Genomic DNA, 25,270 nt, shown 5'->3' on the forward strand with positions numbered 1-25,270 from the left:
GAAGGAGGGGTCCATACCTGGGTCTCACTCCCTCAGAAAGCCAGAGGCCCAGGCTAGGGAAGCACACACAGCCCAGTTTGGTAGGGGGCAGGGGTTACCTTTAATGCTGCGCTTTGTGCCAGATCCCCCACGATGTCCTGTCCCTGAGTAGCCCTGCCACCCTCTCCCCACAGCAGGCTGGGCTCAGAGCTCCACCCCCTGGGTACAAAGGAATAAATTAAGTGTCCTCCCCTCCCCCCTTCCCCAATAAATAGAGTGAGTGTCCTGCCCAGGACCTCCCCCACCTTGGCGAATGGTGGGCTGTGGCGGGGCCTAGGGCGCTACATTCATGGCTGCCCAGGCGGGTGGTGGTGGGCAGGTCTCAGTGCGAGCCGTAGGCCCCGCACAGGGGCACTGTGCTGTCCTGGCTCTGGCCCTCCATGTCCATGTCCAGCAGTGTGGGCTGCACGCTGGGGGGCCCAGGGCTCTCTGGAGTGTCTGGCCTGCTGGGAGGCGAGATGCTGAGTGTCCGGCCAAAGGAGACCAGTTTCCAGGGGTCCAGTCGGGGGCGGCTGGCAGCTGGCCGGGGTCTGGGGGCAAAGGTGAGGGTGGTGGGACGGCCGGGGAACTCCAGGGGCCGGCGTCGGGTGGGGAACAGGGCCTGGGGGTCGGGCAGTCGAGGGAAGTCCAGGGGGTCCCGAGGACCTAGGGAGAGAGGAGCACGTGCGGTGAGGAGGGGGGGCAAAGGGTGCCATTTCTGAGTCAACACTTGTCCTTGGAAACGGGGGTCACAGGCTTCCCTTGACAAACTCTCAGATCCCGCTGCGCCTGTGTCCTGGCGTGGCCACAGCCATCGGCAGCCCCTCACTTGGCCTTGGACAGGTCCCACCGCTTCCGGTGGCGCGTTCATCTGTAAGATGGTCTTTATAAATTTTTGAGACAGGCTGGCATGGCAGCTATGTAGCAGAGAACGACCTTGCCCTCCTCCTGAACCTTCTGCCTCCACCTCCACAGGGCACAGGGGCTGCAGGGCCGTGCAAACAAGCCGGTTTACTGCGGCAGCGGGGTCAAACCCAGCCTGCTAGGCAATCCCTCAACCAAAGGAGCTACACCCCAGCTCATCTTCCGTCTTGGGGACAGGGTCTCAAGTAGCCGAGGCTGCTCTCAGCCTCGGCATGTAGCCCAGGATGACCGTGAACTTCCAGTCCCGAGTGCTGGGTTCAGGGCTGTGCCACCACACCCAGCTCATGCCTTCTTCTCTGAAAAGTGATCTAAACGGCACCTTGCTGGAGCACGAGAGTCAAACCTCACCAGATTTGTAGCTGTAAGACAAAGCCCGGGCCCTGCAGGGCCCACGTAATCCCTGACCACGCCATCACTCTGGCGGCCGATGCGTAGACAAACCCAGCCGCCCACCTGGCCCTGGCAGGCGACCTACTGCCACCTCCCCGTTCGTCCTGTAGCTGTCTCGGGCCTCCCAAGCCCCACAATGGCCGCCGCAGAATGAGGGCAGGGGATGCTGGGAAGGAGAGCGGGTCAGGGGTCTGTGAAAGGTGGCTTGCACAGGCCTCGCTCACCATGGCTGACGACTTCCGGGGGCTCCCGCTGCCTCAGTGCACCGTCAGATGGAGTCCGCCTGTGTCCCCGGCTCACGGCGTGCGCGGCGGTGACGTGGGTGGGCGTGAGCGACTGGCGGGGGTCCTTCTTGAAGCTTTCCAGCTCCACATCCACCAGAGGGTTGGTGCTGGGCGAGGGGGCGGGCGGGGAGGCCGGAGGGGAGGGCGCGGCGGGGGCAGCCTCGTCGCTGTCGGAGCGCAGCAAGGAGCGCGTGGAGTTGCAATCGGACACAGAGGACAGCGACACCAGGGTGGCTGAGGGTGCCAGGCCGGGGGCTGTGTCATCGCGGCGACTCCCAGGGCGCCCTGTCGGGCTGAGACCCCGAGGGAAGCGGCCGGGGCGCGGGAAGAAGAGGCCGTCCAGCCAGCGCCGCTGCTCCTCGCCGTCCCCCGCGCGCGCCTCGGCCACGTCGGCGCCCAGCCCCACAGCGCCCAGCAGCGTGGCGCAGCCCAGCAGCGCCAGGTCGCAGCGCCTGCGGGCTCCGTGTCCTGGCCGGGAGGGGGTCACGGCCGGCGGCTCCCACGGCGCCTGCGCGCAAGGAGAGGGCTCGGCCGGCAGAGGCACCTTGAGGTAGGACGGGGTGGAGTAGGGGGAGGGGGGCACGCTGTTGCCTTCCTCTGCCTCCGCAAACTCTTCTGCAACCGGAGAGGTCCGTCACTGGGCTGGCTCTGCCTTTCCTCATCTTCCCCCAGTGACCCCCGACAGCAAGCCCCCACCCTCCAGAAGCCACTAGGTTGTCATCCTCAAGTCTCTGAGTGCCAACTCCCAGCCCATGGCTGCTGTGTGCTCGTCCGGGTGATGCCCCCTCGCCAGGCTTTCTCTCGTCCCCACCACTCCCCAGGGCCTCCACACTGGCTTACCCATCTCGTTGAGGCTGGCAAAGCCCGGGGCCATGGGGGTGTGCTTGGGCGATTTGCCCAGGTTGGGGGCGCTGGAGGACCACTGCTTGCTCCCTTCCCCCAGGGCCTTGAGCCTGCAGGGCACAGGGAGATGGGTCAGGGCGAGGGTTGGGCAGGCGCAGGGCAGGAGGGCAGCAGTGCGCCCTACCTCTCCTCTCCTCCAGCCCGCTCCTTCTGTAAGGTGGAACTGGGCCCCCACGTCCTGCCCTTCTTCTTGCCCCCAACCAGCTCCTCCTTCTTCGGTGGCCCACTGCGGCTCCATGTTCCGCCGCCGCCGCCGCCGTCCATGGGAGTCACTGTGTGGAGAGAAGCGAGAGTGAGCCGCGGACAGGGACCTTTCTCAAGCCACTCCCGTGGCTAATCTTTCAACTCTCCCATGCCCTCAGGGCATGTCCTAACCCACCGAGGCAAGGGCTCCTTCTGAAGCTCTTCCCACCCAGCTCCTGACTGTGTCCTTACTCCCCTGACTAGGCCTTCACTTCATTCTGCTTGGCGCAGCCCTGAGCTCTGGAGAGCACGGCTCTCTGCCCCTCCACGCTCCCAAAGGCACCCTGGTTCTACTATCTGTTCTCACTGTGTGGCTCTCTGGCGGAATGAGGCCTGACTCTCGCTGTTCCCGCCCTCCGCACATATCAGCTGCACAGGTGCCCTCATCCACGTACAGATACATAAATTAATAAACGTAATAAAAATAACGAGATGCACACGAGCCTGGGAGACGAGGTGAGACTGTCTTAAAACAGGCTGAGGAGGCGGCTCAGCTTGTTGGGTAGTTTTCTCTTAAGACATGAAGCCCTGGGTTCCCCCAGCTCTGCATAAACTGGTGGTACATGCCTAGAACTCAGAACCAGGCAGGTGGAGGAGTTCAGGAGTTCCAGGCCAGCCTGGGCTGTGTGAGCAGAGGGACAGGTTTAGCGGTGTGGGTTAGCCCGGGGTCTGCAGGCTCTCCTTGGCTGATGCCCTCAGCAGCCCTCGCCTACGTGGACTGCGCTGTACCCCTCCAGACAATGCACCCAGCAGCCACAGAACCCCGGATGCCAGTGTGCCACTACTTCCCAAGTCCCACATCATCTCGCAGCCTTTCAGAGGACAGGTCTCTCCACCCCAGGGAACAAATTACATGGTTCCCACTCAAGTGTACCCCAAGTATATGGGTACACAAAGAACAGAAGGGCTGATCCATGACGTGGCTGGAGGTCAAACTTTATCCAAAAGTCCGTTTGAAGGTAAATCACCTACTTTACAGCCTATGCCTCTGCATAATTAGACACAGGCCTATCTACACACACACACACACACTGCACCAAGGGTAGAGGCAAAGCTCAGTGACAGAACGCATGCTGTACACCTATGATGCCGTGAAACCGTGGGCACTGCCAAACATGAAAAAGAATCAAGGCTTGAGAGGCTGGTCGGGGTCAAGAATCGTGGGTGCTCTCGAAGAGGACCACGGTCTGGGTGTCGGCGCCCACAGCCACCTGCCCAGGGGCGTCTGCCTATGGGCACACTGCATGGCCACAGAGGCAGGCCAAACACCCATACGCAAGAAATAAAAATAAACATTAAGATAGTTTTTTCATTTCTTCAGTTTTGTTTTGTTTTTTGAGACAGGGTTTCTCTGTGTAGCCCTGGCTGTCCTGGACTCACTTTGCAGACCAGGCTGGCCTCGAACTCAGAGATCCACCTGCCTCTGCCTCCCTGAGTGCTGGAGTCAGAGGCGCACGAAACCATGCCTGGCTTTAAAAATCTTTTTTTTTTTTTTTTAATAATAAAAATTAAAAAAAAAAAAAAAACAAAACAGTCAGATTGTGTCTGCAGGGCTGGCCTCCAGGCAGGAACCACACCACACTCATGCCTAGCCTTGTTTTTGCCAGTCCTTCCTCCAGGGGCATACCCATTCTTTAGCACTGGGGGCACTGTCAGGCCTCAGCTCTGGCCTCCAGCTGTGCAGCATCGCCTCTGTGACATCACTTCCTGGGCCGAGGGTGCCCAGAATGCTTAACTTATCTCTAGATGTGCAAGGGTAGTTCTGGGAAAGATGTGCATTTGGACAGACTCGGTAAAGGACCCACTGTCTCCCATGACAGCAGCATTGTTCAGTCCACTCCAGGCCCCAACAGAGGCAGACCGACCTGGACCACCATCTTTGGGTCATCTTGCCTCTGCGGTTGAGTGTTAAGTGGAGCAGCTCTGTGCCTCCAGCCTGCAGCCTAGACTGCAGACCCCAGAGTCTATAGCTCTATGACCCCCTTCAAGTACGGCTTTAATGTAGCCTATTGTCTAAATGTAGCCTACTGATGCGGTCTCTCTGGGGAACCCTAATACACTCCGCTCCTCTCTAGTTTGGTGCTGGGGACAGAATACAAGGCCTCACAGTATGCTAAGTAAGGCTGTCGCACTGAGCTACACCGCCTTCACGTGCGTCTCTCTCCTGCTCGCCTCCTGGAAATGACCCTGCTACTGATGCATGTGTTGCTGCCCCTGCTAGAGCTGGGAACGGCCACAATGTGCTCCGCGTTTGCCGACTGGCTGTGGGGGCCTGTGCATACTCACAGCGAATGGCCCTCAGCCGGGGGATGATGCTGGGGCTGGCAGGAGGGCTGGCCCCATCGGATCCTTTCCTCTTGTCCAGGGTGGGGGAGGCCTGCACGGTGATCTTATGTTCAAATCCTGAAAGAGGAATTCCTAAGTGAATGCGAAGGGAGACATCCTTTGTAGAAACAAGAGGGGCGGCAGCAGAGGACGCGCGCGCGAGGCACCGGTCACTAAGAGTCTGATCTTGAAGGCGGTCTCCAACAGCATCCAGGGCAGCTGGGTTCTCTTAGAAATGGGGATTCTTCTGCACGTTCTGACTTAAGACTTAGGGAGGTCCAAAGTCCAACTGTGCTTGACCCAGGACCCAGGCCGAGCAGCCGCCAGGGCAGCAGTCAAGCTCTGTGCGACCACGGGGCACCTGGGGCGGCCGGGGGAGTGGTGTTTGAATTTACAAGAGGCGGCATTTGGAGGCACTGGAGCACGCTGGAAACGGGCAGTCAGGCGAGCCTACTTTCATCAACTTTAACCTACAAAATCTTAGCCTAAGTTTAAAAATACATGGGTATTCGCAGTGCCGGGGGTCCAGCCCGGGACTTTCTGAGCTAACCATCGAGCTGCATGCCCACCCACCAGAACAGTTTTGTGGGGAGTGCTGGGGACTGTAACCCAGGGCACCTGTTGGCCCCTCTGAGCCTCGGCCCAGCACCTGTTTTATTTCTGGATGAGCTCTCACTATATAGCTTGGACCGGCCCTGACCTCTCTTTGTAGCCCAGGCCGTCCTCAAAGCGATCCTCTGCCTGTGCCTCCCCAGTGCTGGCATTGCAGGCCTGGAACGCAACACCTACATCAAGATGTGCTATAAATAGGAGACACACTGGCTCTCGAGAATTCAGTGTGAATACAGGAACATAACATATCTTGGGTTGTTTTTTCTTTTTTTATCACTTAAATGGATATATTGGGCTGAATAAAACATAGCTACTCTCCGGTAGTTTCTCGGTGTGGTGATGAGACAGTCATATGCAGCCTAAACTGACCTTGAATTCCTAAACCTGCCTCCACTTCCCAAGTGATGGGATTACAGGTGTGTGCCACCCTGCCTGGCCCCCTCCCGCCCCATGTATGGCTGTATCTCCACTGGCTGGCATTGGGCCCACCTGGCTCTTTTGGTTTCTAACCTCACTCTCGTGTGTCAGGTAGGGAATCAGTCTTTTCTTTTGTTTTTTGACAACAGAGTGGTAACCACTGGTGGTAACCAGGGTCGACCTGCCTGGCCTTGAATTCGATGTGATCCTCCTGCCTCAGTCTCAGGGCAGATGCTGAGATGACAACTTTGAGGTACCACCCCTGGCTTTTTGGCTCATCTTCTCTACATGAGACATTTGCAAAAACAAACAACAACAACAACAAAAAACTTTTAAGGTGCTGAGGGCGCAGCTCTGTGAAAAACCACCTTTCCTAGCCCGCACGATGTCCTGGCTGAGATAATTGGTCAAAGGAATCAAACCCAGCCCCAGAAGTTTCTGGGAGTGGGGGCTCGGGGGACTGGGCAGTACCGGAGGGCAGGCTGATGTGGCTGCTGCCTTCCCGTAGCTTGAGCAAGCGGCTGCGTTTGAAGTTGCCCTTGCGTTTGCGGACCCTGGGCTTCTCCTGGCTCAGCTGGCTCATGAGGAGGTGCAGCTCGCGTTCTACGATGTCCATCTCCCGCTCTGCCAGCTCCTGCTCCCGCCGCCGCAGCTGCTCCTCCTGAAAACGCTGCTCCTGCGCGGCTCGCAGCAGCTCCTCTTCCCGGCTGCGCAACTCCTGGAGGGAGGGAGGGAGGGAGGCGGGCCCGGGGGTGGGGCTTAGCTGCTGGCCTACGGTCCCAGGACAGCTGGGTCTCCTGGACACCAGGCTTTGGGTTCACACTCCAGTTCAGACTTTACTTGCTAAGACGTGTGCCAGGACAGGGGACTGAATTGGCGCCAAAAGGTCCCCCTCTCTCCCTCCCACGTCCGTCCTTCCTTTTTTTGAGACAGGGTCTCAGGGAACCTAGGCTGGCCTCCAACTCACTACAGAGTGGAAGGCAACTTGCCTGGTTTTTGGTAAGCTACGATGGACCCCAAGGTTTCGAGTATGCTGCGCAGACACTCTAGGGCTACCCCTGTCGCCCTGATCCCGGCTCTCAGCTCTTCAGTTTGTTAAGCAAACTGTCCTTTGGTAAACAAGCATCCACGGAAGCGGAGAGGCGCAGAAAACTTGAAACACTTCGACAGTCACCTACACCTTTCAAGTCTGTTCCTTCTCTTCTTTGAGCCTTTCTTAATTTTTGCAATGACACCTACAGCATGCAGCGTCGCGGCACATAGTACGGCGTCAGCACGGGGAGCCTGCTTTTTTTCCGAGTCCACCAACAAACAGGAAGCTGCCTTCTCTTAACATGTAAACACGCCCCACGCAGCCCCGGAGGGCGGGAGGGCTCAGCGCTGGGGTATGCCCCCCCGCGGCTCCGGCCTCACCTTCTCTTTGGTCCGGAGGTCATCGAACATGTGCTGGATCTCCAGCTTCCAGTCTTCCTGCAGGGAGTGGAATGACTCTAGAGGCATCTGGAACAGCGCGGACTGCTCGATCGCCTCCAGCTGCCTCAGGATGCTGCCGAAATCTGGTCGCCCGTGGGGCTCTGGGTCCCAGCATTCTGGGGTGGGAAAGGGGGAGAGTGTGGAAGGGAATGGGGAAAGGGTCAGCATCCGTGCTCAGGGCAAGGCACGGCGTAGCTCAGTCCCTGCCAGCATGCCCCAGGAATCAATGGGAAGGAACCCCAGGTCTGCTCGGCGGGAGCCACGGCCAGTCAGGAACCCAGCAGCAGATGGCCTCCGGAGTGTTGGGTCTGGGAGCCATGGAGGCAATGATGGAGATGACAGACACTGGCCCCTTGGGCTCCAGGGCCTTCTCCCCCATTCCTGGGCCCAGTGGTCACAAGGATGGTATAAAGGGGAAAGGTGTGGCCCACGGAACACTTTCCCCAGAGCTGAGCCTACCCTCTCCACAGGACCCTGGCTCACCCTCCAGGAGGCGGGCAAAGGGCTCGGGGCACGTGGAGGGGATGGGCAGCGTCAGCTTGTTCATAGCCACACCGTAAGCCACGGCCAAGGCGTCGATTTCTCGGTAGGGGACCTCCCCGGTCAGCAGCTCCCAGAGCAGAACCCCGAAGCTGCAGGCGGGGAGAGGGAGGGTGACGCTGCAGCCCACCCGTCTTCACTTGTACTCCAGCCCTCCCTGGCTCCTGCTTCCAGCCTCGCTGGTGGGGCCACAAGAGCCTGGTCTGACCTCCACAGGCTTGTTCTTCCAAAGGTGGACAGGTTGTCTCCTGACATCTACTTTTCATGCCCCCAATCAAAACCAAAGTGGGACCACAATGCCAACTGGGAAATCTTATTTATTTTTATTTTTAGACAGGGTCCCTGTAGTCCTGGCTAACCTGGATCTATGTCAACCAGCTGGGCCTCGAGCTCAGAGATCCACCTGCCTCTGCCTCCTGAGTGCTGAAATTAAAAGGGAGCACCACTGCACTAAGCCATATTTTTAATGAACTCATCATTTTCTTTCTTTCTTCCTTTTTTCTTTCTTTTGCCTTTCTTTCTTTCATTCTTTCTTTCCTTCCTTTTATGTTTCTTGAAACAAAATTTCTTTGTGTAGCCTTGGCTCTCCTGGACTCACTGCTTTGTGTAGACCAGCTGGCCTCAAACTCAAAGAGATCCACCTGCCTCTGCCTCCCTGAGTGCTGGGATTACAGGCATGAGCTACCATGCCCAGCTGAACTCGTTTGTCTCTTTAAAAACTGCTTTATTGTGGAGCAGAGGCATGGCTTATGTACGGAGGTCAGAGGCCAAGCTGCAGGAATTGGTTCTCTCCTGCCATATGGGTCCCAGGTACTAACTCGGGTTGTCTACCTCGGCAGCAAACACCTTTACCCACAGGCCCTCTTGTAGGCCTCAAAATCAGATCTGAAAAACTGCTGGTTGAAGTTAGGGCCTAACAGGTACTGGACAAGCACTTGAGCACTGAGCTCTAGCCCCAGCCCCTCTCACAGCAACGGCAACACCCTCCTCTTCTTCCTCCACCTCCAAAGCAGCATGGTCTCACCATAGCCGAGGCTGACCCCCGACCTAAGGTCCTTTGTTTCTTCCTCCTGAGCACTAGATTAGACATGCATGGCACCATGCCTGGCAGCACACATCCCTCTTAATTCCATCAATGACCCTTGCAGCGTTGCCTCTAAACACTCAGCCTCTCCCTTTGCATACACTGTCCTTTTATTTAAGAATACTTTTCTCTTTGTGTTTTATAACTTTGCCCTTCAAGTCTCAGCTGAGGTTGGCCTCCCTGCCAGGAAGCCTTCCCTGATGCCTGTTTGTGTCCTCTCAGTACTTACCTACCAACCCTAGTTAGGATTCCCACAGACAAAGCTTACTCCAGACTAGGACTGTGCCAGGCAGGCTTAGATATCCTTACAACAAAGCTTCAAGGCAGAAGGAGCTGGCGCGATCCCATCCTGCCATGGCAAGGGATAACTCCCTCTCCCTCCTTCTGGTTGGGATTCGGGCACAAAGCACGTGTTCCAGATCATGAAGATTCTATTTTTCAAAGGGAGGTAGTCTGACACCCTCACTCCCGTATCCCTGGAAACCCACAGGGCTGTCTTGATCGCCAGTGTGACTGAGGAGCGCTGCTGGTATCTGGTGGCCGTGAGACGTGGGTGCTTTGTGCCCTCACTGCGACACCACCACCTTACTCGGGCACCAGCCCAGAAGGAACCTGTGGGGCTGGGCACACCAGACCACTGGGCTTTCCAAAGGTCCACACCACAAATGATCACTGCAGAGAGGGCTCAGACCTTGGCCGGACAGCGGCTGTGCTCGGGAGGGAGCCGGTGGGGCCTGCTCTCTGCTCTGGCTCTCCTCCAGCACTTTACTTTGCAACTTCAGCCACTTGCAGCCGGGCCGGTAATGGACAACGGGCGACGGGGACACTTGGGTGTGGCTCCAGCAAGAGCATGCGTTCCTAACTGTCCCAATGCCTGGCACGCACTGCACATGAAAGTAATGCCCACGTGTCCCTGAGCACCAGCTCTCTGCAGCATTCCTTCCTCAGCCCATCCTCCCTCTGCTGCAGTCACACTTCCTGGAGCACTCTCTCCTCACTGCCTCCTTGGTGGTGCCCAGACTCTTCAGCTGGCCCCTTGTTACCTGGAACTCAGCTCACTACAGTGGTCCTGGGACATGGAAGCACCTCCCTGTCCACCCCATCATTTCACGCACAGATACTTTCATGTTTACAATTATTTCACAATCTTCCTTTCTTTCCAAAAGAAAACGCCTCACTGTGTATCCCCAGCCGGCCTAGAACAGGCTGTGTAGACCAAGCTGCACTAAGTTTATAGATCCACACGCCTGCCTCCACAGCCTGACGTTAGGGTTAAAGGTGTGGGCCACCATACCTAGCAATTGTTTAAAAGCTGGTTCTCTGGTGTGTGTGCCTGTATGGGTGGATATGCACACACATGGAGGTCAGGGCTAAACCGCAGCTGTCATTCTTAGGAGCTGCCCACCTGGGTTTTTTGTTTGTTTGTTTTGGAGACAGGGTCTCTCTCTACAGCCTTGGCTGGCCTGGAATTCACTATATAGACCAGGCTGGCCTCAAACTCAGAGACCCACCTGCCTCTGCCTCCCAAAGTGCTGGGATTAAAGACATGAGCCACCAGGTCCAGGGTCTCTGTTTTATTTTTTGAGACAGGTCTCTCACTGGGATCTGTATCTCATGGGTTGGGCTGTCTGCTAGCCAGAAAGCTCCAGGAACCCCTGTCTCTAACTCCTCAACACTGCACACTGCACACACTCACTTCCATGTGAGTGCTGGGGATCAAACTCAGGCTATCATGCTGGCATGAAGAACGCTTCCCCCGACATCTTCTCAGCCTCCCTATCTTGAACTTTCCTTTTAGTTTCTTGTTACTAATACTGAGGGTAGGGATTTTACTTACTTTGTGTTACTGAGGATTGAGCTCAGGGCACTGCAGCAAACTATGCAAGAATGCTCTCACTGAGCCACACCCCCAGCTCCTTACTAGTAGATTCTAGGCCACAAAGCCACACCCCCAACTACAGAGTGGGTTTCAGGCCTGTGCTCTACCGTTGAGCTACATCCACTAACCTCTTACTTTGATTTTGACACAAGCTCTCACTGAGTTGCCCAGACAGGCCTTGAACTTGCAACCGTTCTGCCTCTGCCTCCTGCAGAGGTAATAGGGTAATAGTCCTATGCTACCAGGCAGGGCTCTCCACGTCTGCTGATAACTGTGTTGCTAGAAGAATGAATGGTGTGTCCAGGTTCTTACCTTCCCAATTCGATGGCTGTGCAGGAGCCCTTTAACGCTAACATCTATTTCTTCTGAAAATTTTTCTTCAGGTGCAAATCAGTCCTCAGAACTTGCTGCAGCCCCAGGAACACTGAACTGGTTGGCCTTGGCCGTGGTCCCCTACAGATGGCCCTCCCACCAGCACCTCCTCCTCCCCACCCCTCCCTGAAGACACCCGCCAGCCTTAGCACCTCCAGACATCGCTGCTTTTGGAGAAGAGGGAGAGGCGGATAACCTCGGGAGCCATCCAGGCGTAGGTCCCCGCGGCACTCATTTTGGTCGTCTTGTGCCACTCTCGAGCAAGGCCGAAGTCTGTGATCTTGAGCACCGTGTCAGCGAGGTTGTGGTTCTCAATGGCCTCCAGGATTAGGACTGGGAGTAGGAAGAAAGGCGGATAACCAAGACCTGCCTGGCTGTAGGGGTCTCAGCCCTCTGCCTTCCTCTCTCCCTTCAACAGCTTACTGCTCCCCACTCTGCACAGCTCCTTCCTGCCCTGGACACCAAAGTGCTTCTAATCCTCAGGTTTCCTGAGGGTGGCCTTCTGCAGCCAGGGTCAATGTCACCCCTCCCTGTCTCTTTACTCTGCTGCAGCCAACATGGCTGCTGTTCTCACTAAGCAGGCACAGTGCACTGCCCTATGCTTTAACCCTGGGATAGTCAAACTGCTTATGGTGGCCAAGAAAAAGAAGGGATGGGGAAGGAGTGCGCACTGCTCTTGCAGAGGACCTGAACTGGATCCCATCACTCTCACCAGACAGCTTTCAACCCCCTGCAACTCCAGCTCCAGAGGATCTGATGCCCTCTTCTGGTCTCCACAGACTCCTGTACTCAAACACACATCTTCGTGCATAGTAACATGTATGGGCACATAATTAAAAATCACTCGTGGGGCTGGAGAAATGGATCGGTAGTTAAGAGCATGCACTGCTCCTACAGTGGAGCCACGCGACCACCTGGAACTCTAGCTTCAGAGGATCGAACACCTTCCTCTGGCCTCTGCAGGCACCTGCACCTGCACTCAAGTATATATAACCCACACAAGTATACACGCAGTTTAACACACACACACACACACACACACACACACACACACACACGTGCGAGCGCACACACACACCTTTTAAAGGGAAAGTCAGACACAGTTGGGCATGGTGGCAGAATCCCAGAACTTGGGAGCCTAAGGCAGGATGGTAATATGTTAGAGGCTGATCTGGGCTAAATAGCAAGACTTTGTCTCAAAAACCCCAAAAGAATGAACTGAACAAGACAGGCCAGTTCCAAATCTAGCCTGTAAGAAGCCTCTGGCACCATCTTGGCCTCTAAAATGTCTGCCACCATGATAATGTGCTTTAAGTAGCCCGCTGGTCTAAAGGATGGGAGACACTTGGGAGAAGAATCCCTCTACGCAAGCCCCGCTAAGTCATTTTGCTCCCCATCTAGCTGTAAGAGCAAGGGCAGTAACAAGCAGCTGTTTTCACACACTGAGTTTTGGGTGGTTTGTTATGAAGCAGCACTGTCATCAAGACTGACTGATCCAACCAAGCATACGGAATAGTTCTGCCCGACGGGAGGCAGTGCGTTATCTAACATTGATGATAGCTGTGGCTAGTGTCTATGCTAGGGCTAGACCCTTTCTAAGAATGGACTCATAACTAATTTTTATTGCCTAACAAACTAAGTCTTAGAGAGGTTACCTGGTCAAAAGCACATGGCTATCTAGGTAACAGCGCAGAGCCTTGGGCCAGCTCCGCCCTCCTCCGCAATGTCTTACTGCTGAGATAGTCTATGCCTTGCATGTTTGTGTGTTAGTGGTGTACTGAGCCCGAGGCCTCATGCATGTGAGGCAAGCACTCTAAGCCGGGCTACAGCCTCTGCTTCATGCCATTTGTAAACATTTTTAGGTATGTGTTTGCCTGCATGCCCACATGTCCAACACGTGTACGTCTGGTGCTTGTAGAATCCCCCGGAATGGGAGACACGGATGTTGGTGAGGCACCATGTGGTTGTGGGAACTGAAGCCATTTTAGCCACGTTCTCTGCACGAGCAGCCAGTGCTCTTAACCACCAAGCTGTCTCTCTAGCCTCCAGGCCTGGGATCTGCTGTTCTGCAAAGTCTCACGCTGTAGTCCGGCCTGACTTCAAATCTGCAGCCAGCTCCACGCTGCAGCCTCCCAGGCACCGGGATTCTACACCAGTCCCCATGCTGACCAGTTTTACTTTCTCCATGGAGGCACACACTTCACACCTCACAGTGGCCCTGCTTTCCCTGTTTCTTTGTAAGGGCGAGTCAGTCCTTTTTGTTCGGTTTCCTCTTCCCCACCAGATGATGACGGGTTAGGTTTTACTAACCAGCACATTTAACGATCACCTCTCTCACCCTTAATTCACCACAGTTCCCTCAGAGTTGCTGTAACTTTCTGAAAACTGGTATCTTTTTTTCCTCTCTCTCTCCCTATCCTTCTTCTAGCTATGGACCTTGTGTCTATCATCCCATATTTATAGGTAGATTGAGCAATCAATCATCTACTCTTGTTTACTGTAATATACATACCATATTGTGGATGGGGCAGGGTTTTCTTCCTCTTCTTTTTCTTTCTTTCTTTTGTCTCTTTTGCAACAGTCTCATTAGGTAGCCTTAGCTATTCTAGAACTCACTATGTAGACTAGGCTGGGCTTGAACTCACAGAGATCTGCCTGCCGCTGCCTCCCAAGTGCTGGGATTAAAGGCTTGCAAATGCCATGCCTGTCTAGTCTCCTTTTTAAAAAATGCTTATCTATCTATTTTATGTGTAAGTGGATGAGTTGTTCAACCAATGTCCCAGGGACTAAAATGAAGTTGCCAAGCTAGGCAGCAAGCACATCTGCCCAACTAGCCATCACGCTGGCCCCTGATTTATGTATTTATTTAGATAGGAGTCCCTGCCTCTACTCACCCAGCATTTTGGAAGCAGGAGAATGTGGGCATTCATATAGGCAGGGACTTGCATCTATTTGCTGAGTTTCCCAGACTGGTCACAAGCCAGGAAAGGATTTTACACTGTAGTCTAGGTTAGCCTCGAACTCATTATGTAGCTCAGGCTGGTCTCAAACTTACGGCAATCCTCTTGTCTCAGCCTTCTAACACTGAGAGTATTGGCATGCGCCACCACACCCAGCTGTCCCCAGTCTATGATCCTAGAGCCAAGGATAAAACACAGTAGATGCTTAAGAATGACTAAGTCAGGCATGGCGGTTCACCTCTATGATGTCAGTACTTGGGAGGCTGAGGTAGCCCATTTGCAAAACTAAAACTAACCGAACACCGAAACGGAAACAAACGAGCTGTCCAGATGACTGAGCAGGCAAAGCTGCTCGCCACCAAGATTGACCTGAGTTCCATCCCAGAACCTCATGGAGATGTGACTCTCGGAAGTTGTCCTCTGTCTTCCACACATGCATGCTGACACATATACCCAAACCCAACAAATGAATTAAAAAACTTATTGAAGCACCGATCACAGGCATCAGGTGAGGGGCTGCTGGGGAGGGGGAAGGGCACTGCTGCAGGAGCCCTCATCCTATACTGCCCCTGAGAAAACTTGAGAGGGGCAGCCAGCTTATCCAGGTTGCATTAGAGATGTGCTGTGGATCCTCTGGACGAGGAAGGGCCTAGGACCCCCATCTTATAAGAAGAGCATGTCAGTGGCCCTGCCTCCACTCACCCAGCATTTTGGAAGCAGTAGAATGTGGGCATTCATATAGGCAGGGACCTGCATCTATTTTGCTGAGTTTCCCAGACTGGGAACAAGCCAGGAAAGGTCACACGGGTACTTGGTCACCCTTTGTGTGGAATGTATGAATGCCAGGCATAGAAGGTTCGGATCACTCAGCTCCTCTCTTCTAGGGGCTTAAGATTGTAGTTAGTAACATGGCAAGAAGCTTACAAAGACAGTTGAGTGGAATCAAACAGATATGAAAATACAAACCAACAGGTGAAAAGGAATTGCTTAGGGGTTGAGCGCTGAAGGCAAAGGGAGGATTCTCCTTCCTGGTTCAAGCATGACCCACTTGAGGGCAGGGAACATGCTGGCCTCATTTGCTCTTGCACATGATTTGGCTTTGTAAACACTAAACGCAAGAATAAAGCCGTCAATGGAAGTGGAGCCCAGTCAGGGGGGGAGGCCTGGAGGTAAGGCTTTTCCAGATTTATACCAAGGAATACCTAGCACACAGTACACCAGAACGATCTAGAATGAAAGTAATGCCTCATTCCGGACTGTCAGGGAGGGCAACCATGGTGTCTTGGTGTTTGGAGAGGGCCTAACTTACTAGCGGGTCCATTAATATTCGCTGATGCCTAGAGATGCTTTTTTGGTTTAGATATAATTTTTAGGGACCTCCATCTACTTGGCCCACTGCTGATTCAATCAACCAATCAGCTTTGAAGAAACCACGATTGGCAGGGTAGCCTGGACACTTTTCTATCAGCCACGCTCTTCCCAAACCCTGTTCCAGCATGCCCTGGAGAAGCAGCAGTGTTTCGAGAGCAGTTTTCAGTGGGGATGATTTGTCCCACCCTGTCCCCACCCCCAGGGGACATATGGCAGTCTCTGGAGACATTTGTGGCGTTGATAGCTGGGAACAGGGGTGTGGAGTACTAACCACCCCTTGTAAGTAGAGGCCTAAGACATCACTATATAACCTAAAACGCACAGGACGATTCCCCCCACCAATGACAGACCACAAACGTTAACGGTGACAGGCCTGGGATGCCCTGGATCCATCTAAGTAGGTTCTGTTTATCTCTGCCTGGTAGACTCCAATGCCGTGATCTGGTGGTGGCTATCACGAGGGCAGGCTCTGCAAGTGGCAGTGAACACAGGGACTGACACAGTGCCACGGATACACAATCATTGGCCCACTGCGACTACAACCTTTAAGACCGTCTTTCAAGCATTCTGAGCCTTCTTTTTCCTCTGAATACGGCCAAGGCCCCCGCACCTGGTCCTGAAGGTGCATTGCTGCCCCTACCTGCCCCATGCACAGTACCATCTGGTGGCCCTTGTCGTTTCCAACCAACTGGGCTTGGCCTCAAAAGGTTCAGCGCAAGAGTTTTGGGAGAGAAGGTACCACTTACTGTTGATGGACTTGAGGTCCCGGTGAATGATGGGCACAGGAGCATCATTGTGTAGATAGTTCATGCCCCGAGCCACCTGCACAGCCCAGTTGACCAGCACATGAGGGGGCACCCGACGACCTGCCAGCACCCTGCTCAATGCGCCTCCCCGAGCATACTCCATCACCAGGCAGAGGTTTGGGGGGCTGAGGCAGGCACCCCTCAGGGCAATAATGTTGGGGTGCTGCAGGGCTCCAAAGAGCCGGGCCTCCTGGCGCACCTGCTCCGCTGTCACTGCTGGGTCCCGTTCAGGGTCCAGCCGGGCGGCCTTGACCGCTACTTCCTCCCCGTGCCAGAGGGCACGATAGACCTTGCCGAAGCCCCCCACACCGATGATTTCCTCCAGCTGCAGCTCGTGGAAGGGGATCTCCTGTGGCAGCTGGAGGCCTGTGGGCGCGGCGGGTGCGGCCGGGGCCACGTAGTTGCTGGGGAAGACGCCCACACGGCCGCTGGGCAGCTGCCCCGTCCACCAGCCCTCATCTCCAGACACCGCACAGTCCTGGGACAGCACCTGGACGCGGTCGCCTCTCCGCAGGCTCAGCTCCTCGTCGCCCACCGCCTCGTAGTCGAACACGGCGGTCCACACCGGCCCCGCGGGGGTCGCGCCCCACTCTCTGGCCGCCGCCCCCTCCTCCTCCTCCATGGGGGAGGGGCCGGGGGCTGCGGGAGGCCGCTTCACGCAGGCTGCCCGCGGGATGCAGAGCGCGGGGCCCGGAGGCCGGGATGGGAGGCATTCCCTGAGGACCCCGGGGGGCTCCTGGGGACCATGGCTCGGGGGAGGGCCTCCGCTGGAGCGAGAGGGAAAATAAAATAAAATAAAAAACCTTTCTCAAAGGACAGGACCGTCCCCGCGGGATTGGCTGTGTCGGAGAGGCGATAGGTTCACCCGTCCCCACAGATGTCAGCGTGCAAGGAGGGCCGGGTTGAGCGGGGCCCGCCGGCGGAGGCCGAGGCCGAGGGCAGCAAGCGGCCGCCCCTCCCCGCGCCTCTCACCCCGCGCAGCTCCACCGGCGGCCCCCGGCTCCGCATCCCCAGCCACGACCGCAGGGCCGGGCGGGGATGGCGGCGCCCCGGGGGCGGCCGCCCCGGGATGGGGTGGCGCGCCCCTCGGCCTCCTCACGAGAGGAACGGGCGGGCGGCCCCCATCCTCCTCAGCCGGCTCCCGGTCGGCCCCCCAAGTCCCTCTCCCCCCAGGGCTCTTGGCGGTGTCCAGTGACGTTTGCTGCCGGTGCCGCGATGCCACCTGGGAGTTGTAGTCCCAGGCTGCGAGGCCTTGGGTTTGTCCCGGGCCAGACAATCCCGCGGCCTTGGACTCTATCTCCTACTGGGGAGAAGGGAGCAACGCTTTGCACAGACCCTGCGGGAGCTCCACTCATGTTGGGGTTGACGTGTAGCCAAGAGAAACATAGGAGGTGAATGAATGGGGATTACGGCCCGGAACTCCTAAAGCCTTCCAGACAAGGTTCCCGGGATAGTCTCTTGGGGCCCTGACCGGAAGTGCATGCTGGGAAATGTAGTCCGTTCTTGTAAAATTGCGCTGCAGGAAACCACCGGTTTCAGGGAGCTAGGAGTGACTGGAGCATGTTAGGGCACCAGACTTGTGGGGCCTCTATGAGCAAGGGGAGGCTGGCGGGCGAAGTAGTCTCTCTCGGAGATTTGACAGCTACATCTGCTTGCCTCACCTGCTGTGGAATCACCAGCAGTCAGACCTTGTCGGAGCTTCAGTTTCAGTGATTGCGTCGGGGCTTTGCTCAAATGATGTCATCATTTCTTCACGGAGAGCCTCGTTTACAGGTTACCCAGACAAACAAAGTCACTTGTCCAAGATTGCTAAATTATAAATGGCAAAGCAAGAATCAAAGACTGTTTAAAAAACAAAACAAAACACTGCCACTGATTTTATTTTTAAATTGTGTGTGTGTGTGTGTGTGTGTGTGTGTGTGTGTGTGTGTGTGTACAGGTAGGCACCAAAGAGGGTGTCGGATCTCGTAGAGCTTCAGTCACAGGTGGTTGTGAGCCACCCCATGTGGGTGCTGAGAACCCAAATTCAGGTTCTCTGCAAAAGTAGTATGCACGAGTTCATTCGGGGGACAGGCAAAGAACTGACTTTGTCAAAAGTGGGGGAGGGGGGCTTATGGAGGCACGCGGACATATCTCTGAGTCGGGAGTCAATCCAAGGGCTGTGTGGCATTTTATGAGACTGCTGGGTCCTCCCATCCTGCCATCTTGCCTAGGCATTTGTCTTGCCAGCCTTTCTCATAAGTAAGGAAGCAGCCCTGCAGGAAGCCCGTTTCTGCTTTCTCTAACCTGCCCATATAGTTTTCTAACTTTCCCTCAGCACCGTGTTTTTAAAATGACACCTTCCCGTGTACAGAATGCAGAAACTGAGTCATGTGTAATGCCAGTGGCTTTTTCAAGAACCATAAATGTTAGCGGTGGAATTCTGGGTCTTTCCAGTTTGATGCTCCTAAAGAGTTTTGAGACTCTGGAGGGAGGAGGGAGAGGAAGAAAATAATCCCCTCCCCACCTCCTGAGACCAGGCTTCTCTTTGTAGCCTTGACTGTCCTGGACTTTGTAGACCAGGCTGGCCTCAAACTCACGGAGATGTGCCTGCCTCTGCCTCCTGAGTGCTGGTGCTGGAATTACAGGCATTTGCCACTGCACCTGGCTTTTTGTTTGTTTGTTTGTTTTTTAGAGACAGGGTTTCATTAACAGAGCCCTGGCTGTCCTAGACTTGCTTTGTAGAGTAGGATAGCCTTGAACTCACAAAGTTCCACCTGCCTCTGCCACCCGAATGATGGGTGCCATGCCACCATGCCTGACCTACTAATCTTTCATTACTAAGACTTGCCCTTTAACTGTAAGATGGTTGCCGAAGATGCTTCAAGACACTAACTTCTACTGAAAGTCTCACAATAACCAACATGCTTGGATTAGGCTGACATCATTGCATGTGAAGGCAGCATTTGATACAGGAAGTCTTCCTCCGTCAGGCTCCTTATTTTTGACATGAGGTCACTCAGTGACTCTGGAGCTCACTGATTTGGCTTGGCTGGCCAGCCACTGAGCTCCAGGGATCTACCGTCTTTGGCTTTCTAGTTTTGGGCAAGCTACCAAGTCACAGATTTCTTTTTCCCAATACTGGTTCTAAGGGTCTGAACTCAGATCATCATGCCTGTGCAGCCAACACATTACCCACTGAGGCAGCTTCCCCAGCTCCCTGCTGTATCTTTTTAAGCTGGCACGTGTTTAGAATCACAAATACCCAGGTTCAAATCCCTCTGCTGCACTGAGTTTGAGGTCAGCTTGGACTACTTGAGAATCTGTCTGTACTCTCCCTCCCCCAACAACAAAACAAAAACAAAATCAAATCAAATCCAAGAACCCCAACTTTTTTGCCTTATTGATGATTTCTTCTGGATATTTTATTTTTAGTTTATTACATTTAATTTTTAGTAGTTTACAAAGAATTAGGTTATGTCACTTTTCACTTCCCAGCAGTGGCTCAGAGCCTCTTTTTCCCCACAAGCTCGCCAGCATCTGTTGTCATTGCAGTTCTTTGTCATAACTGTTATCACTGGGCTGAGATGGAATCTTTATTTGTTTGTCTATTGGTTTTTCAAGGCAGGCTTTCACTTTGTAGCACTAGATGTCCTGGACCAGGACTGGGTTTGTAGACATGGCAGTCCTCTAAATCTGCCTGCCTCTGCCTCCCTGGGTACTGGAATCAAGAGACGTAATCTTTGCTAGGATTACAGGCTTTCTCCAGCACACCTGGCAAGAGATGGACTCTTCATGTGGCTTATATTTGCATTTCCCACATGGCTAAGGATGTTGAACATTTAAGAAACTATTTATGGGTCATTTGTGTTTCTTCATTTGATAATTGTGTTTTCTTTTCAGTGGTCCATTTATTAATGGGCAGTTTTGTGATTTTTGTTGTTTAATTTATGCAGTTCTGGCTCACGCCTTTAACCCCAGCACTCAGGAAGCAGAGACATGTGAATCTCTGTGAGTTAAAGGCCAGCCTGCTCTACAGAGTGAGTTTTATGTCAGCCAGAGCTATACATAGAGACATTGTTTTAAAAAAGAAAAAATAAACTGCAGTTCTTTATATATTCATCAGGGCCTAGTATACAGACACACACACATCTATTTGTCTATGTATGTATCTATGTATCTATCTATCTGTTTTCAAGACAGGGTCTGTCTATCTATCCATCTATCTATCTATTTATCTAGCTATCTATTTTCAAGACAGGGTTTCTCTGTGTAGTCCTGGCTGTCCTGGAATTCACTATGTAGACCAGGCTGGCCTCCAAATCAAGGATCCACCTGCCTCTGCCTCCTAAGTGCTGGGATTAAAGGCGTGCGCCACCATGCAAGCTATAGTTCTTTGTTATTATTTAAATATATTGAGCATAAATATTAATATCATTCGTGTGCCTGGGTAGCATTTGACTGCATCCTATGAGGGTCTAGTGTGTCTGGCTGCTTTGTTGGTGCTGAGGGCTGAAGTAAGGGTTCGCGCTTTACCTCTGAGCTCCATCCACAGCCTTTTAAAACATTTTTACAGTGTAGACTAGGCTGGACTTCAACTCACTACATAGGCTAGGCTTGTCCAGCATGAGTGAAAAAAGAAAAGGAAAGAAAAAGATGGAGACATACCAAGGCTGTGAATATAAAGGGAGGAGACTGTCCAAGGAGACAGTGATAAAGCCATCTGCAACCTTAGGAAAGAGAAGCTCAAGGGCAACCAAACCTCATGACCCCTGATTGTGGACTCCAGGGCCATGGGGGAAGGCCTTTTTACTGGGGACGTTACCCAGTCTGGGGCTGCAGAGCAGTAGACAGGGCAGACAAACACAGACTCCAAGACTGGAATTTCAGACACTTCTTTACCTGGAGCTATGATTTGACTCAGGGACTGTGGGGAGACTTTCCAGCTCTGGCCACATCACACCTGAATCACAGCCCTGCCTGGCTCATGGACTTTAGCAGCCCAGGCCATGGCTGCATCTCACTGCATTTCTCTTTGCAGTGTGTCCACTCTGAGGGCTATTTGCTCTTGGTTTTCAGGTGCTGGAGCTGGCTTACTGTATGCGAGCGAAGTGCTCATACACAAAGCCACATCTCCAGCCTTTGCTTCATGCTTGAGGATGAGTCTTGAGGACAGGCAGTGAGCTGCGGGGGCCCCAGGCTTTCTGAGCTATCTTGACATAACGTGAAGCCTTGGATGAGTTAAAGCCCTGAGGGGTGTGCTGAGGGGGAGGAGAGGAAGAGGAAAGAACAGCAGGTGTTAGGGAGGGCAGGAGGGAGAGAAATGCTCTCTGGCATGAGTGTACTTTTTCCAGTAGGCACAGGGACCTTAGCAGTCCCTGGTGTGGAGGCCCAAGGATCAGAAGTTCAAAGTCATCCTTGGTTACACAGGCAGCTTGATGCTTGAGACATGAAATCCTGCCAAAAGAGAGATGGTGCAGAGGAGTAGGAGAGATCAAAAAATAAAAAAAGAAAGGAAGAAAGAAAGAGGAAGCAAATACGGAGGTTGAAGGACGATGAGGTATACACGAAAGCCAAATCATGGAACCATATGGTATGCTTGTCATAGGAGGAATGGATAAAGAAAATGTGCAAAATATACAGCATGGCATTTTTTTTCAGGCACAAAGAAGAAAAGAAACCATGCCATTTTGGGAAAATGGGTGGAATGTGAAAAGATCTCAGAAAGTAAATATGACTTAATTCCATCCTACATTGCAGGCTGGAGAGATGGCTTGGTGGTGAAGAGTGCTTCCTAGCAACAAATCCTTGCTTCTGGATCTATTACGAAGTAGATTCATACAGTAAATGAAGCGGTGTCTCACTTGGACTTGAGCAGCCCAGGCCTTGGCTGCATCTCGATGATGCCTCTGCATTTCTCTTTGCTGTGTGTCCACTTTGAAGGCTGTTTGCTTTTGGTTTTCGGGTGCTGGAGCTGGTGTCTCACACCTGTAATCCCAGCACTTCCCGGGCTGAGGCAGGAGATTTGCTTCAAATTAGACGCTAGCCTGGACTACATAGTGAGTTCCAGATTAGCCTAAGCTGGTGTATGAATGAGATCCTGACTGTTAAAATAACTTTTATTTGCCAGATTTAATTGTCTTGGAGGCTTACTGCCTCTGCCTGCTAACCTAGGCTTAGTTCTGGGAGCTTCTATCCTTTGTACAATCTAACCTAGGCCTAGAATGTCTTCAGCCTCTGAGAGTTACTGCTAAATAAGCTCACATTTTCTAGTTCTTTCAGAACTCTGGCTGGCTGGTTCAACTCAGCTGTTCTGGCTCAAAATTCGTCACCAAGCTGACTGATTCAAATTGGCTTCTCTCAGCTTCTGATTGAATTGCTCTGCTTGGCCTCATACTAACTTTGGCAATATATTCTAATCTTCTGGCTTCTTATTCTTTGTCTTGTTCTGTATTCACTGGTGTCTAGCTTGTTCTCTCTTCAACCTCTCTCTATAAAACTCTCCTGGTAAAACTGCCTCTGAATTCCACAAACTGAACTGCCATGAGCTCAACTCCACCTCACTGCCTCTCAACTTACTGGCTCAACCTAACTGTCTGAACAGCCCTGACTAGAACACAGAGACCTGCATGCCTCTGTCTCCTAAGTGCTAGGATTAAAGGTGTGCACCACCACACCTGGACCTAAACTTTTCTTTACCTGAAACTTGCTCAGGTTTCTAGGCTGGCCTTGAACTCAAAGATCTGCTTGCCTCTGTCTCCTGAGATTAAAGGCATGTCTATATTCCAGCTGGATCACCCAGACCTAGAAGGTCTTTGGATGTGATCTCTTGCCAGAGCAGCCATGTTCTGAATTAAAATTCCTCTACACCTTGTAATCCAGGTTCATGGGACCCTCAGAGACCACCAGGAGACAACTCAATGCAAGAGCAAGAGCGCTGGATTATGAGAGGGATTGAACTCGGGACTCAAGTCTCACTGACACAGCAGTAGAGAAGTGGGACCCCGAACCCTGAGTGAGCAAAGATTTTAAAGGGAAAGTCTGTGAGCAGGGGGTTGCCATGGCAGCAAGCAGGGGTCACATGTTTCCATGACAGCCTATGAGGGGGGCACATGCCTTGACATTACAGGATTAGGTAAAAGTTAGAGGGGCAAGGTGACCTTCTCTGAATCACACTTACCTAAGGCATACAATCACAATTGCTATTCTTCTGAACTATATCTGAAACATTGGGGAGAATTTTCCCACCCGATTCCCAACCGATTCTCATTGATTATTGCCAGCGAGATTGTCTCCATTTTCTATGAAGTACTTATTCTGTGATATTTCCTGGAGGCTGTTGCTAGGAGAGTTAACTTTGTTTTCTGCCAAGTGTACATTCTGTGATATTTTCTGATACCTGAATTCAGCTCCCAGTCAAGATGGCTCGTTATTTCAAAATGGAGTTATACTCAGGCTAACTATACCCAGGCCATTAAACTCATTAAACCTGACTCAAGAGAGAGAAAAAAAATCTTCCTTTTAACAAAACAACTTAAGAGTCTGGAGAGATGGCCCAGTCGTTAACAACTTAAGAGTCTGGAGAGATGGCCCACTGGTTGCTCTTCGAGGGGCCGGTGGACAATTTCCAGCACCTACACAGCTGCTCACAACTCTTTTAACTACAGTTCCAGGGTATCAGACACCCTCATACAAACATAAATGCAGGCAAAACACCATTGCATATAAAATAAAAATAAATTACAAAAAGATAAAAAGCCAACTTAAGCACTGTCTTTCTATGTTAAAGCAAACCCAAGAAGTTCTTAAAATAGTAATTCCTGAAATTCAGCAAAAAAACAAATTGTGTTATTTTTAAGGTGAACCACTTAGAACAACGGCCAAGTCAAAAATAGAATTTGCCAGCCACCCAGACATTCCTGTTAGCTCACCCAGCCTCAACTCTTCTTTCCACTAAAATTAACTAGGGACAGACTTCCCTCATAGTATCCTCAGACTCCTCTTCTATGTATTTGTGTAGGGGATAGAATTTGGAGCCTTGTTCATACCATATCCCTAGCCCCTTCCTGGGAGATTACAGGAGGGGTGCTCTGCCACTGAGCCACACCCCAGGCCCTCACTGGGGGATTCTAGGCAGGGGCTCTACCACTGAGCCTCATCCCAGCCCCTCACTGGGGGATTCTAGGCAGGGGCTCTATCAGTAACCCACATCCATACTCCTCACTGCTGGATTCTAGGCTTCTGGTCCAATCCTGAGCCCTGCCTCCACCCACAGTGTTTCTTCTCTCTGTGGAGGCAGGGAATAAGCAATGGAGTGTCCCTTCCCCATGGCTTTGCCAGCAGTATCATTCTGGGTTCAGGTGACAAGACAAATGGGATCTCAGGGAAATCTTTACCTTCTTTCCTTCCTTCTCCCTCTTTTTTTTCCCCCCTTTTGAGACAGTGTCTCACTGTGTAGCCCTGGCTGGCCTGGAATTCCCCCTGTGGAGTAGACTGACCTTGAACCTTGAATTCACAGATATCTGCCTAAGATTAAAGGCATACAACTGCACCTTCCTCCTTTAAAAATATTTTTAAATTATGTGTATGTGTGTTTATTTGTGTGTGGTCACTGCACAAGAGTACAGGTGACTACAGAGTCTAGAAGATGGCACTGGACTTCCAGGAAATGAAGTGACAGTGACAGGCAG

General features: G+C 52.9%; 1 protein-coding gene across 2 annotated transcripts; it reads right to left on the reverse strand.

Moving 5' to 3' along the window:
* Window positions 1-41: 41 nt before the first annotated feature.
* Map3k10 (mitogen-activated protein kinase kinase kinase 10) lies at window positions 42-17,770 on the reverse strand. 2 transcript variants are annotated; one of them, XM_055594727.1, is made up of 10 exons: window positions 16,542-17,769; window positions 11,617-11,797; window positions 8,073-8,221; window positions 7,530-7,705; window positions 6,588-6,834; window positions 5,049-5,165; window positions 2,644-2,791; window positions 2,457-2,569; window positions 1,557-2,231; window positions 42-684 (listed from the first exon to the last, which is right to left on the reverse strand). In XM_055594727.1, the coding sequence occupies exons 1-10, from the start codon at window positions 17,221-17,223 to the stop codon at window positions 362-364; spliced, it is 2,811 nt and encodes a 936-aa protein (XP_055450702.1). In that variant the 5' UTR covers window positions 17,224-17,769; the 3' UTR covers window positions 42-361. The 2 variants fall into 2 exon arrangements, with proteins under 2 accessions (XP_055450702.1, XP_055450703.1); XM_055594728.1 differs by lacking the exon at window positions 42-684 and adding an exon at window positions 692-889 and having other exon boundaries at window positions 16,542-17,770.
* Between the last annotated feature and the right edge of the window lie 7,500 nt (window positions 17,771-25,270).

The sequence above is a fragment of the Psammomys obesus genome, unplaced genomic scaffold, assembly GCF_907164565.1.
Source record: "Psammomys obesus unplaced genomic scaffold, mPsaObe1.curated_primary_1811, whole genome shotgun sequence".
Lineage (NCBI taxonomy): Eukaryota > Metazoa > Chordata > Mammalia > Rodentia > Muridae > Psammomys > Psammomys obesus.